At 37.7% G+C, this 15246-nt stretch overlaps 1 protein-coding gene across 3 annotated transcripts in view; it reads right to left on the bottom strand.

The window, feature by feature from the left end:
* scaf8 (SR-related CTD-associated factor 8) overlaps positions 1-15246 on the bottom strand; it is a 216263-nt gene that overhangs the window by 151686 nt on the left and 49331 nt on the right. For all 3 annotated transcript variants that reach the window (XR_009515130.1, XM_059986058.1, XM_059986057.1), the window contains exon 3: positions 14916-14960. Coding sequence is in view for 2 of the 3 variants with exons in the window: in XM_059986058.1 (XP_059842041.1) it covers positions 14916-14960 (45 nt within the window). In the remaining variant the exon portion in view is untranslated. The remainder of the gene's footprint in view (positions 1-14915; positions 14961-15246) is intronic.

Here is a 15246-nt window from a genome sequence, read left to right as displayed (position 1 = left end):
ATTAAGAGTTTGAAGAGATTTGGCAACAAATACACTCAAAAACTTCTGTTGTTGTACCGTGAAGAGCATTCTAACAGGCTGCATCACTGTCTGATATGGAGGGGCTACTGCACAGGACTGAAAGAGGTGGCAGAAGGTTGTAAATCTAGTTAGCTCCATCTTGGGCACTAGCCTACAAAGTACCCAGGACATCTTTAGCGAGTGGTGTCTCAGAAAGGCAGTGTCCATTATTGAGGACGTTGAGCTCCCAAGGGATGCCCTTTTCTCACTGTTACTATAAAGGTAGGAGATACAGATGCCTGAAGGCACACACTCAGCGATTCAGGAACAGCTTCTCCCCCTTTGCCATTCAATTCCTAAATGGACATTGAAGTATCTCTGTTTTTTAAAAATCTATTCAATACACACAATTGATCTTCTTGTTTATTTATGATGTTTTATTTTATTATTCTCTTATTTCTCTCTCTGCTAGATTATGTATTGCATTGAACTGCTGCTGCTAATTTAACAAACTTCACGTCTCATGCTGGTAATAATAAATCTGATTCTGATTTCAGCACTGGGCTAGAGGCAGTTTCATCCTAATGAGCAAAAGAGATGTATTTTGTGTTGCATCCTACCCCTTTTTATGAGTTAAAGCTGGCATGTTTAAGCAAGGCCACATTCCTATGAGTGCACAGGCAAACAATGTATTATAGCATTTACTTTGTTCAATATTATTGCTAATTAGTATCAGTTAAATACGTTGTTTATTTAAAATTATTTCAATATATTCAAAGTTTTAAAAAAATATCTAATTATCAGAGACACCGAAAAATAATTAAACAATTTTTTTTTAAACACAGCAAACTGTCAAAAAACTACTGGGACAATCCTTCCTCACTACCAAAAAGGTAGTGCCCCAAACAGTCCTTCCAGATGAGGCAACACTTCACCTGAAGTCTGTTGGGGGTCATTTACTGTGTTCGGTGCTCCCAGTGTGGCCTCATTGTATAATCGGTGAGATCCAACGTAGATTGAGAGACCATTTTGCCAAGCATCTACACTCTGTCTGCCAGAAGAAGCAGGATCTCCCAGCGACCACTCATTTTAATTCCACCTTCCATTCCCATATGTTCATCCATGGCCTCCTCCACTTTCGGAATAAGGCCACACTTACATTGGAAAAACAACACCTTATATTCCATTTGGGTAGCCTCGAACCTGATGGCATGAACATCAATTTTTCACATTTCCAGTAATGTCTCCTCATTTCACCATTTCCCATCCCCTTGTTCCCCTCTCTCATGTTATCTCTTTGCCAGCTGATCACCTCCCTCTGGTGCTCCCCACCACCTTTTCTTTCATCCATGGCCTTCTGTTTCTTTCACCAATCAACTTCCTCACTCTTTGCTTCATCCCTCCCCCTCCAAGTTTCATCTATCGCCTGATGTTTCTCTCTCTCCTCCCCCCCCCCCCTTTCAAATCTACTCCTCAGCTTTTTTTCCAGTCCTACCGAAGGGTTTCAGCTTGAAACATTGACTGTTCATTTTGTCATAGACACTGCCTGGCCTGCCGAGTCCCTCTAACATTTTTGAGTGTGTTGTTAAGACAACCAGTGGGACATGATAGCTCTCTCTGAGGGACTGTTCTGACAACAAACTATGAAGTGTGATTTAGACAACTGGGCCTCAAAAGCTAAATGCAGCCATGGGAATACCACAGAAAGCGAGACTGAATAACCATTTAGATCAAGCCCAATCTGGTGTTAACTGAAGGAGCTTCATCACAATGAAGGGGTTATACAATTCCAAAACTATAAAACAGAGCCGTTATACCTTAAAGCTGCCAAAAGGATAAGCTAACTGCACACAAATTCATGGAAATTATAAAATAGGAAGCCTCAGATTTCCAAGACAAAGGAAGCCGATATTGAAAAAGCACTACACAACAAGGAAGAAAAATATGCAAAATTTATTTTGATGGAAAACTTATGTTTATTAATTGACTATTTCACAACCTCAATAGCCCCAAAATGGCTTTACTCAGCAAATCAATTTCTGGCTTGTATTCACTGTTATGATATAGGAAAATTAGTAGCTCAACTAGGTAATCTCAAAATATGATAATGACCAAATAATCCATTTTATTGATACTAATTGACAGATTAACATTGGTTGGGATATCAAGGAAACCTTCTGCTCGATAAATGGGACAAGTGGGGGCTGTGCTGGGTTTGGGTATTTGATCCTCCACAATATTCCATGTGGGAATTTAAACTGGAGGTGGCAGTATTTTTTTTTAACGAGGTCGAGTTGCAAGCTTGACATCAACCTGGCACGGATAGTACAGGAGTCACTGGATGGATATCAACCCAGCACGGGAGCTGTCTGTGACTGGATCGAACTCGGGAACCTCTGTTCTCCAGCCCGGCGCCGATTTCATTGCGCCACCAGCCCACCGAAACTGGGGGGGGGGTGATGGGGTCAGGGTGAATCTTGCTAAGAAAAATTTAAGCCAAATACAAAGTTACACACTCAACACAGTGTCAACAGCAACGACTTAAAATGGCAGATGGCGTCACGATCTGACTTAAAATGGCAGGCGGCGTTCTCCTCCCTCAGTTCGTAAGTACGAGTTAGCCGTAAGTTGGACGTTCGTAACTCGGGGACTACCTGTATCTACTGCTTGCTCTTTGAACTGATTGAGAAGTTAATTCTTGGATAACAAACAAAATTATCACAACTTCCAATTAAAACAAAACATTTTTAAGTGAAGAATACATAATTGATTAAAAAAAACTATAGCAAATTTAAAAGGAATTTAAGACTCATTAAATCTTGAAATTCTTCAGTAAGAGAATTGCAATCCATACATTAAATGAGCTTGCTTTAAAAGGCTAGATTATGGATTTATAAACAAATGATTTGCACTTACAGCAGTTGATTACACTTTCTGGGGGCATCATAGTAAGATAATTGAAAGTACCTTGGATTCCAATCAATTCACATCTACAAGGTCACAGAGAAGATGCTGGAAGGTAGAACCAGTCAACAGCTCTATTGGAGACCCAATGCTGACACAAAGGGTAAAATAGCCTCTTCTGTGGTGTAAACAATCTACGATTTCACTTGATTTTATTGTTCAAGTCAGCAACTGTGTAGCCCATGCAGTACACCAACTTCAGGACACCATATTAAACTAAACGCAAACAAAATTCCAAAGTTGCTTTCAGTGAATTGACAGCAAATGTCCGGTAGTTACAAGCACTAAACAGGGGCTAAAGCATCAGGGTATAATTGCCTCTAATACAGCTTGTAGGATCACAGGACCTCAATTTTGTGACCCTACAAATCATCTGCAGTGGAAACTCCAAGTTCCAACTCTACTCCACAGATCTACCAATCACTTGCCCTTTGATCAAAAATTCAAAATTTGCACGATTGAATTCAAGTAAAATATCTAAGGAGATTTAATACACATGGAATTAATGTACCTGCTTAAGACAGTACCCATTTATCAATTGCTCTTGTAGCTAAATGAATGCATATTGATTTCACTAACTTATGTGATAAATTTGTAATAATTGAATTTTATTTTCAAGATTTTCCATGAAAATTTGTTGTGATTTGCTTGGGTGAACACTATCTTAATATATTTTATTGAGTATAATAATTTTCTATTTGATAGAGCAGGACTGATAGCAATATCACGTTTTGAATCTGCTATTAAGCTAAAAATACCTAGCAAATGAAAGTAATCTTTTTCCGGGTCTCTTAAAGAAATTTAACCATTTGCCTAAAGACAGCATGCAAACAGTAATTTTTCTTTTCAGATATTGGAATTTGGTTGGCAAAGCTTTTTGCAACAACTTACTATCAATTGAAAACACATCCAGAAAAATGACAACAAAATGTTTTGGGATGCACAATGAGCCAACAAATTGCCCATGTCCTGGATGTCACGAGCATACTAAATGGTTAAAAAATGTTAGAGGGCTGCATCACAAAAAACAAACAAAATAATATTATTTCCTGAACCACCAGATTCAGGAACAGTTACTAGCTCTCAATAACTAGACTCGTGAGACAGAGGGGATAACTTCACTCGCCCCAACATTGAAATGTTTCCACAGCTCACTTCCAAGGACTCATCTCATGTTCTCAATATTTGTTGTTATTTCTTACTTTTTGTATGTAGTGCCCTGGTTAAGATTTCTACTGTTAGCTGTGAGGTATTTTTATTTTAGAAGTTTTCTGCAAACACAGTGTGTCCTATTAGTAAACTTCACACACTAATGTTTTAGCTTCCACTAAAGGAGCCATTTTGTCCAACTGAGGAATGTTGTGTCAGACAACTGGACTTGTCTTGGTACGTGTTGTAACTTGCTGCCCAGTGGGATATGATGAAAGATTCGAGAGAGCTGACTAGGATCAGATTTCTGAAGGACAGTCGTCTGATTTGGGGCCTTTTGGCAGGGGCTATGGAGCAGGGTACAAAGGAAGATGCTCACAGAATGCCATTCAAAGGAGAGACCCAATTGTAAGATATGCTTTGTGCACACAAATAGTTCCAAGGAGGAAGTCCCAATCCTCGAGTTAGCCAGTTTGTTTAAGATGGTCTTCAAGGGAAGTTCAAACTGTGGCTGGTGTCCTTCACACAGCACCTGGGTTCAGCATGTAAGTAATCAATAATGAGCTCCAATGTTTATGCACAGATTTGGACTAGTTTAACTGTAAAGGGCTCTTTTACTTTTCTTTTTCTGTTAACTGTTTGTTAAAATTAAAATATTGGTGAATACAGTTCCTTTGTAATTTTATTCTGTTATTTTTCTGACAAATGATAATTTTGCATGGGACAGTATATACACAGCATTCACTACAATTCACATTCCTCCCAAGAAAATTCCAACTTTCCCATTTGGTTGAACCCAAATCACACCAACCCTAAATATGTGTTGCTTGTGGAAGGTGGCCTTCTCACCGCTGAGTCACGTGGCTGTTAGCAGAGTTAGCTAACTAGCCAGGTTTGTATACAGTTTGCATACATGTAACCCAGTGAGGGTTACATGTATCTGCACAGTTTGTTGTCATTTGCACACTAGTTGAACTCTCAGTTGGTGCGTCTTTCATTGATTCTATTATGGATTTAGAATATTCCTGCAAGAAGCTGAATCTCAGGTTTGCATATGGTGACATATGTACTTCTATAATAAATTTACTTTGAACTTTGATATTGTTACTTGCATTTATGTTCAAGCAACATCAAAGATCCCCACCAGCCAGCCATGCTGCCTTTTTGCAATTACCTTCAAGTAGGAGGTAGTGGAGCCACATTCTACATCCCAGGCTCAGGAACAGCTACTTCCTTTCAACTACTGATTCTTCAACCAACTGGCAAAACACTAATTATGAGTTTGTTCTAATTATGCTTTCTTGTAGTTTGTTTTTCTTGCGAATGCTGGTTATACGTGGCTTAAGATGGAACTGATGACTCTCAGCAACTTTTGGCTGGTGACTAACAAAACAAAGAAAGCAACTAAACACTTTGTTAAACACACTTTTTCCCGACAAACAATCATTGCAAGTATTAGTCTATAACTTCCTTTTGGACTTGGAGGCAAACTGACGTGGCATTCCCGAGGCAAGGCAAGCTGGTGAGCCCAACACTGAGAGCACAGAAGAGAATGAAAGGTCAGGTAAAGTCTGAATTGAAGTCACAGAATCCAGGCCGCAGTGTGTGTGAATGCACTGAACACAATGCTCAGATAAAGATTTACAGGCCAAATCGAGGCAGCAAAGTCCGGCATATTCACACAGCAGAAGCCGTTGTTCAGATGGAGATTTACATATTGGGCCGGATTGAAAAGGTCAATGTCAAGGCCCAAGGCAAGATACAGGCCAATTCAGATCACTGGTGGAAGTGGCAGAACCCGATGTTCAGATGGAGAGTTAAGCTCTAGGCCAGATTGAAAATGTCAGGAGTAGAGGCCCCGGGCAAATGGGGTCCAGTTCAGATTGCTGCTCCATGGTGTTTACTCGGCTCTGTGCAGGCTTCAGTTCAAAAACGCTACTTGCTTGTGATTACTGTTTGCATGATTTATTTTCATTGCACATTGGGTGTTCAATGGTGTTTTTTTAAATGGATTATTTTATTTCTTTTACAGGCTCTTTTTTATGGGCATGATGTGGTTTTTATTCTCTGCACATTGAGTGTTACACAGTCATGTGTTTGTATATATACACAAACACATTCCCCCCCCCCCCCCCCCTTTTAGGTGTCTTTGGTTCAAGGCTGCCTGTTAGGAGACAAATTTTCAAGGGTATATAATGTATACATTGATAATTAAATATGCTTTGAACTTTGTTAGGTGCTGTGATGCTGCTACAAGTTTTTCACTGCACCTGTTCAGACGTGTACTTGGTAATATAACAATAACTGTGACTTACTTAGTAGTGTAAATGCAATAACTGGCTTAATAGTTGACACAGCTGCGGGACATATAATTAGTCTGTCAGTCTCCCCAACAGATCCTGAATTCACATTTTCCTTAGGGAAACATCTTCACAGTATGTATTCCCTCAAAATTACCTCTCATTCTTTAAACAAAACTCCTGACAGAAGTGGATCATTCTGATCAACTCCCTTATTCCAATAACTAGTGTACCTTCATTGTCTCAAATCAAATATATCATATAAATAGTGTTCAAAATTGATAAATGACCAGTTCCTCTACCCAGTTCACAATGACCTGCCACAATTCCACCCCCCCAAATTCCTGGTTGCTGCTTGGATTTGTTCTCCAATTATTAGAACCTGATCTAGAGAAGTAATTTGAATGAACCACAACAGCAGACTCTGCTCAGAATGAGATTATTCAACTAAAGGATTTTATGTCTTTTACTCAAAAATTCATTAAACTTTCAAGTAAAATTGTCAAAATACACTGAAATTAAATGTTAGATCTATCTTGCCACAACTACAGCAGCATTTTGTTTCTTCTGTAAACTAACATATACAAATACTTGAAAAATATTTACAATGGCCTTCACAGATTTGTTTCCATAAAATATACATAAGACAGCATGACACCTATACAATAACAGATAAAAGTTCACCATATGTGTGTAGGCATTACACAGAAAGGCATGCACGTATGTACACAGGACACATGCACATAAGCAAATATGTATGCATACATACAAATGTGCATATTCACAGAAAACCTTTGATCTTCAAGTAATAAATTTTCAGCTATAGCCCAAACATGAGAAAATCTGTAGTTGCTGGAAATCCAAAGCAACATAGACAAAATTCTGGAGGGACTCAGCAGGCCAGACTGCATCTACGTAAAAGACTAAAGTGTCGACGTTTCAGGCCAAGACACTTCATCAGGACTGCTGAAGGGTCCTGATGAAACGTCTTGGCCCAAAATATTGACCGTTTACTCTATTCCAAAGATGCTGCCTAGCTTGCTGAGTTCCTACTGCAGTTTGTATATGTTGTTCAAGCCAGTAATGATCTGGCCATCTCAAATGATGAATTTTGACTGAGAAAGAATGAGGATAGAAAAGGAAATACATTAAATTACTTGCAAATTCAGATACAATTGAAAAGATTATACTTAGAACAAATAAAGAAAATTTATTTGCCAAAGATTGAATTACATTTTTGTGAGAATGAGATATCACTGCTTCAATCGCTTCTTTACTCAACTGGAGAGATTCAAAGGCACTGCAGTAATGAAGTCCCAACACTTAAGATATTTTCACTTTTATATCCTGGTCCTAACTTTAATGGCAAATTTGCTAATTAATATACAAATACAAGCAGCAATTCCCTGAAATTCAGTTTAGAGTTTAGGAGCCAACTTCTTTTTCCAATGGCAGTGGCACAATATGTCCAGAAAGTTCCAGAATTCATATTAAACCTGTTGCTGTTTGGGAGGCAAAATCTGGTTAAAATTACTGTTACACTTGCTGATGTTAAAGAGCAACATCCCAGGATGTATCTCAGCATCACAGTCAAGGTAGAAGACAGGATGTGCCAAGATTGTTGTAAGAATAATTTTTCTATCAATCCAAAGTAGCATAATCATTCATTTAAGATGAATCACATTTCTGAAAATGCTTAACGGATATTTATCAGAAAGTATAGTGAAGCTATTTTTGGTTTATCTTTGTACATCGGTAATTAACTATATGCTAAATTTTTCAAACCCTGCAAGAGCTGTTCAAGAACAAGTTTTCGGAAGAAATAAACTACTGAATATTTTCACATGACCAAGGCTGAAGGATCTTTGATTCTTCCTTAATTCATAAGCATACCAACAATATTCAATTAATTTCTTCAAAACAAAATACAGTATTTCAAGTATGTTCCAAATGCTGGTATATTGAGGATATTCCAAAGATGAAAGGAACCAATTCAATAATTTTAATCTGCAGCTTTATTTTTGATGTCAGGTCAACAAAATTGTAAGAATCAAATAATCTCTCAAAATTCAAAGCCCAATTGCCGAGAAATAATAGAAATAGGCAGTCTGTTTTTTTTAGCCAAAGCAGTAGTATCTCCTGTCATTTTCTTAATAGCTCTTTTGCAATACAACCTTGGAAAGTTCTATCACTTGAAAAGTGTAATTACAATTGGTTCCCATAAATTTACAACTAGCAATGCAGTACAGATTCAGTTTTGGAAATAACTGCAGAAGGCCATATGTGGTAGGAACAAGTGTAGACTTTTCCGCCCTTACCTCATAACCATACTTTTCCTTAGGTGATTAGAAATCCACCTTAGGCTTAAGTATTCAGAAAGACTGAATACCAAGGAGTTTGAAAGAACCACAAATCCCGAGAGGAAAAAAAAACTAGCAGTTTTAAATAATGCCTCTTTATTCTGAGATCATTTGCTCTAGGTCTTGACTCTCCCAAGAAACACTGTCAGCATTTACCCTGTCTAGCCCCTCCATATTACAAGAAACTCGTCTCTCATTCTTCCAAGCTCCAATTTGTGGTCGTAATCTGTTCAACCTTTCCTAGTGGGACTATCCTTCCAAACTGAAAATCATCCTAGTAAACCTTAGTTAAACTGCCTTCAATTAATCTTCTAAATGGGAGACCAAAACCACAGCCCTCTAGATTGATTTCACAAGTGCCTCATTTGAACATAAAAAGACTTACCTACTTTTATTATTTAGCCTTCTTGCATTAAAGTGCCAACATTCCATTAGTCTTCCTTATTAACAGCTACATCTTTGCGTTAACATTCTTTGCCATGTGTAGCTTTTCTTTATTTAAATACTGTTCTTTTGTTCTTTCTTCCAAATGAACTTCACATTCTGTAGCATTTGCCAACTTCTTGCTAGTCACTTAACCTGGCAATACTTTTCAAAAACTATTTTTATCATCCTGCCTTCCCACTTGTATCCGCATTGTCACAAGTTCTTCAGTGAAAAATCACTTCTTATCCCTACTGAATGCTTCCTGTTAACCAATTGTCTATCCACACCAATGAAAATCAAAAACATGCATCCCTTTTTACCATTTAATCTCTTGTAAGGCACTTGGTTGAACACCACACATAAGTCCAAATATATTTACTACTTCTTAAATACTTAGGATGAGCCTTCCTCAAAAACTAACAGATACAAATTCTCCTTCAGGAAGTAAGGCTAACTCAATTGGATTATGGTTTTCCAAGCATGTTTCATTCCATCAATTTCAAACAACAAATGACAGGTTGATCTTTTTTTTATAAACTCCCTCCATTTTTGAATAAAATTGCAGTTTTCCAATTCTCCAGCACTTCTAAGGACTTTCAAACTGTAGCTTATGCATCCACGTTCTTATTACATAAGCCAAGGAAATACATGCCATCTAGCCCAATGGATTCCTCAGCCTTTAGCAACCTTTCCAATGATGGTCATGGTACTTTATTTACCCCAAAATGGTCAGATGCTCATAACATCTTTTGAATTAAAGACTGATTTAAAATATTTCTTTAAGACATCTGACATTTTCACTTTGCCTGTAATGAATTTTCCCCAGTCTCCTTTTCAAAGGGGCCTTTGTTCACTGGAACCTCTTCCTTCATTTTCCAAATAATTAATGCAGCTCTTAGCTGTTTTTAACATGTCATTAGTTTGCACTCAGTCCACTGCCTTTTTTTTGTTCTCCTTTGCTGAATTCTAAATTTATCTCAATCTTCATGTCCTTTTGCTTACTTATACATTTTCCTTTAGGCTAAATTCATCTTTTTAACTAACATGATTATCCACATTAGTTTGTCTTCCTGCAAAAATTTGGAAGAGAAGCACACTTGATTCCAGCAACTGCACAAGAGCTCTTTCAGTAATCATGCCTCAGCTGGAATGGGATTGAAATTCCTTCCTTGGGTTTTTTAATAGACGGACCAAACACTGGAATTAGTATATCTTATTAACACAAAATTTGAACATAAACGCAGAATCATGGCCTTTAAATTAAGCATGCTAATGGCGTGGTTTAAAATAGTCAAGCCTCTTGGATCATATTAAAAGTTCCAAAAGCAGATGTTTTTAATCCTAAAATGCCTAAATGTTCACATTTGAACAGCTAAACAACAAAAAGATTGCCTATATCCACACATTACAGTACCAATAACACAGGTCCAATCCTGACCTCTGGTGCTATTTTTGAAGAGTTTGCATGTGCTCCCTTTGACTGCACAAGATTTCTCCCAAGTTGTTTAACTTATATCAAATTCCAAAGATCTGATGGTTTCTAAGTGCATTAGACAATGTAAACTGCCCCTACAATGTAGTTTGCATGGAAGAACAACTGGTCTGTAAGCCAGCATTGATTTGATGGGCAAAAATTGTCTTCTTCCTTCCTCTGAGCAACACTATAGAGTTGCAATCAGCAGGAAATAAATAATGTAAACACAATATGGGCAATCTATTGGCACTTAGCAAATGGATGCATACCATGTGGATGAAATCTGAACCTGCTGCATTGCCACTGCTGGGCAGTACCTCCCCCTGCTCCAGAAAAGACTACGTACTTGCAATCAACCTGAAATGTTAGCTTGATTTCTCCTCTCATAGATGTTACTGGATCTACTATTTCCAAGATTTTGCTGTTATTAAATTTGCAATATCTGTAGTTTTTTTTAAAAATCTTACTTTCGAGTTGATCACCCACCTTTTACAGGCCCAAGGAACACAGATTTAGACTAGTTAGAAGCTTGTAAAGCACACTTCAAAGCTATTTAAATTTAAACTAAAGCCTTGTAAGCCTTTTAAAGCCTCCAAGATAGGCAGAAGACTTCTTTTGTTCAACTAAATCAATACATTATTATCAGATACTTGGAATATCCAGAAGCAATACAACACCCAATGGACAGATTAGACATTTTCTAAACCAGTTTAAGCGGCCCATTGGAATACGATATGCATTAAAAACTGGTGAATACAATTATACAGTAAACTTACATGTGAACAATAATAAAAGAAATAACTGCTAGAGGAAGGTGCTGTCTGTGGAGTGAAATAGACAGTTGACATTTTGGGTTGAAACCCTTCATCTGGTTCATATGAAGTGCCTTGATTTAAAACATCAATTGTCCATTTCCTTCCACAGATACTATCTGACCCACTGAGTTCCTGAGTTTTGTTTTGCTCCAAATTCCAACATTTCTAGTCTCGAGTCAAGAACAATGCATTTTCAATAAATCTCCATGTAAGGCTGAAGATAGATTCATAAAAGTAATATATTAGCCTGTGTAAAATGAATCAGATATGGGATAACAACATTTTATGCCATCGAGCCTGTATCATTCTATAAGATTGTGGCTAATCTTTTAAGTCAAAAAATCATTTTTCTTATCTCAATATTCTTTAATACCCTCCAAAAAATCTATCAAACCCAATTTTGAAAGCAACTGAGCCTCCATGGGACTCTAGTGAATTTTAAAGGTTCAATCCTGAATGCGAATTCTCCCATTTTAATCTTAGATGGTTTTCCTCACATTCAGATTGTTACATGCCAGTCCAAGACCCCTTAGGCAGAAGAAATATCCACCCTGTTGAGCATTCTAAGAAAGCAGTGAAAAGAATTTAACAGGCAACCAGTGCCTTTGTAATATTCTCTAATCACATCATTTACTTGTACGAGGTTGGATGAATATTAGGAGATCCAAAGAGAAATCTGACTCTTTTGCCAACTTGAATGCTCACAGATCGCAACAACAGAACCAATATGATGAAAGGAAAAGCAAAAAAATGGCAGAGTATAATGTATTTTATAGCCAGTTAATAAACAGAACACTACCGTGCACTCTGATCAAGTGTCTTTGGTCAGAGCTTGACTTTTTCTCTCTGTTTTAGACAACTCTGGAAAAAGTGACGATCCCAGCTACTCTGATGGGTTTAAATGGAGCACAGGTTAAGAAATCAACTGAATAATATGAAGGTCAAAATAGGGATAAATTATGCATGCCAATGAGTTACAACTATTTACAAATACAAATTACCGAGCAAGTTGGAAGTTCTTCCTTTGTGAGAATGTCTTTCAGAAGAAATTCCAGCTGGAATAGCGAGTGCCGAATTTTAAAAAAACTTATGAGGGTAATGTTGTCAATATTTGACTATCTTCTACAGAAGATCTTCTCAAACCACTCCAGATGGTTAAAACCAGAACATTTCTCATCATGACCCTGCCTCCCAATTACTGACCGCATCTACATGAAACATTGCCATAGAAAAGCAGAATCCATCATTAATGTTCCTCACACCCAGGCCATGCTCTTTCTTGCTGTTGCCATCAGTAGAAGGGGTACAAGTGCCTCAGGATTCAAACCACCAGTTTCAAGAACAGTTACCCCCCACCCCCCAACCAAAAGGCTTTAACAAAAAGGTCAGGGTCTTGTTATTTCATGCTCGTTATTTATTCCTACTTATTTATCACCTACATTTACAGTTTGTTTATAGTTCCTAATGTTACCAGTTATTGTTCTATAGATTTGCTAAGTCTGCCCGTAGAAGAAAGAATCTAAGGGTTGTATGTGGTGAGATATATATACTCTGATAATAAATATTACTTTGAACTTTGTTTCTCTTTTTTGAGTTTGTCTCAGATCTCACAGCTGCAAGGTAGAATGTGAAAATATCTGAGATTGAAGCTCCAAACACTGAACGTGGGATAAGCTTGATGAAACAGTTGCTCTTTCTCTACGTGTCAGAGTTGTATGTTTATAAAAACCATAGCCAATAAACAGCAAGAGTTGATTTCTGTCCCCTCACTGAGATCCATTCCTCTCTGCAGGATCACTGCAGAATTCCCGCAACTAATTCATTTGGCTGAGATCCTAAACAGTACAAAGAACAAAAGCACAAAACTAAATGGAGAATTAGTTTGAGGAATATGAAAGAAAGTCTAAACCATACTGACAGTGATTTAACAAAGGAATCAGTTGATTCAGATTTGAAACATTGCAAGCATCCCTATCAGCAATGGAAAATGGTTAGTATATTTTGCCAAATGCCCAATGTGAAAATAGACATTACAATACTGTCCAGATCCACAAACATTTTAAATCAAATGATTAAAAAAACAATTATGTAAATGCAAAGGGAAAGTCCAGATCCATCATATTGGTACAGCAAGTTCTGAATCTGTGAAAACAATTTCATCTCATGACCAACGCACATGTTGAAATGAAAAATAAAGAATCAAAATCAAAATAATGTCTAAAAATGTCTTAAAAAAACCAACATGTTGCCTCAAGATGAAATCAATACAGGCAGTCCCCGGGTTACAAACAAGTTCCATTCCTGAGTCCATCTTTAAGTTGGATTTGTACGCAAGTCGGAATAGATACATCCAGTATTACTTAGCATCAGTTAGTATATAGCATATATTTTACCTTTCTATGCATATAAAACACTTCAGAAACATATGTATTTCAATAAATAAACCACTGCATTGCTTAGTAATAATTGTAGCTTTCATTGGGGCAGGGCCTTTCACATGCTCCATTATTCTCACTTTATCCTTTAAAATCGTTCCAATCATTGACCGACTGTAGCCTAACACTTTTCCAATGACCAATGGCATTTCACCTCTTTCCAATCACTATATTATTTTCACTTTATTTTCAATCGTGATCGTTTTCTGTCAACGGACCAGAAACACTGCGGATTCAGCAGCAGCTGCGGGCGGCGGGTCTGGAGCACCCTGGGTCCTAAAGTCCACCTGCACTGAGACAGGTTAAATGGGACAAGTGGGGTCGGTGCTGACTGGAAAAGGGGGGATCAGGGTGAATCTTGCTCAGAAAAATTTAAGCCAAATACAAAGTTACACCAAGACATAGAAAATGCTGGTGGATGCCAGGCAGCATCTATAGGGAGAAGCGCTGTCAACATTTCAGGCCGAGACCCTTCGTCAGGACTAACTGAAAGGAAAGATAGTAAGAGATTTGAAAGTAGGGGCGGGGGGAATGCGAAATGATAGGAGAAGACTGGAGGGGGGTGGGGTGAAGCTGAGAGACAGACAGGTGATTGGCAAAAGGGATACTGAGCTAGAGAAGGAAAAGGATCATGGGACGGGAGACCTAGGGAGAAAGAAAGGGGGAGTGGAGAACAGGCAGAGTGATGGGCAGAGAGTGAGATTAAAAGGGGGGGGGAAACTAAATATATCAGGGATGGGGTAAGAAGGGGAGGGGACACACTCAACACAGTGTTAACAGCAACATGATCCGACTTAAAATGGCGGACGGTATACATAGGCTTTATGGCAGGTCGCTCTTAAGTACGAGTTGTTCGTAACTCGGACATTCATAACTCGGGGACTGCCTGTATACATTAAAAAAAATTTCACTTACAGTAATAGGATCTACCAATATAAAACATCTGCTTAAACATTTGAGATTTGCATGTCAATCATAAAGAAAATGCTTACCCTTTGAATAAACTTTTCCACACTCTGTACCACATGTTTGTAGAACTGCAATATAAAAAGAAAAAAAAATTAAATTGTTGTAAATAGTTGGAGAAGTTAATAAGCCAGAAAACACAAAAACAGAAGTGATGCTAAAATCATATAAAGCACTCATTTGATCTAATTTATGGTATCGCAGATTAAAAAGTTGCAAAGTAGATTAATGGAGTCATTCCAAGCTCAAGGTTAACTTGTGGCTCAACTGGACAAGTAAGGGTTATGCTCCTTATGGCAGGAAATCATGAAGTTTTGATAAAGGTTACCTTAAATTACAAAAGACTTTTTTTTTCAA

The sequence above is a fragment of the Hypanus sabinus genome, chromosome 12 (genome assembly GCF_030144855.1).
Source record: "Hypanus sabinus isolate sHypSab1 chromosome 12, sHypSab1.hap1, whole genome shotgun sequence".
NCBI classification, from domain to species: Eukaryota; Metazoa; Chordata; class Chondrichthyes; order Myliobatiformes; family Dasyatidae; genus Hypanus; species Hypanus sabinus.
Note: the sequence above shows the minus strand (reverse complement) of the source record. Positions and strands in the feature narration are given on the sequence as shown.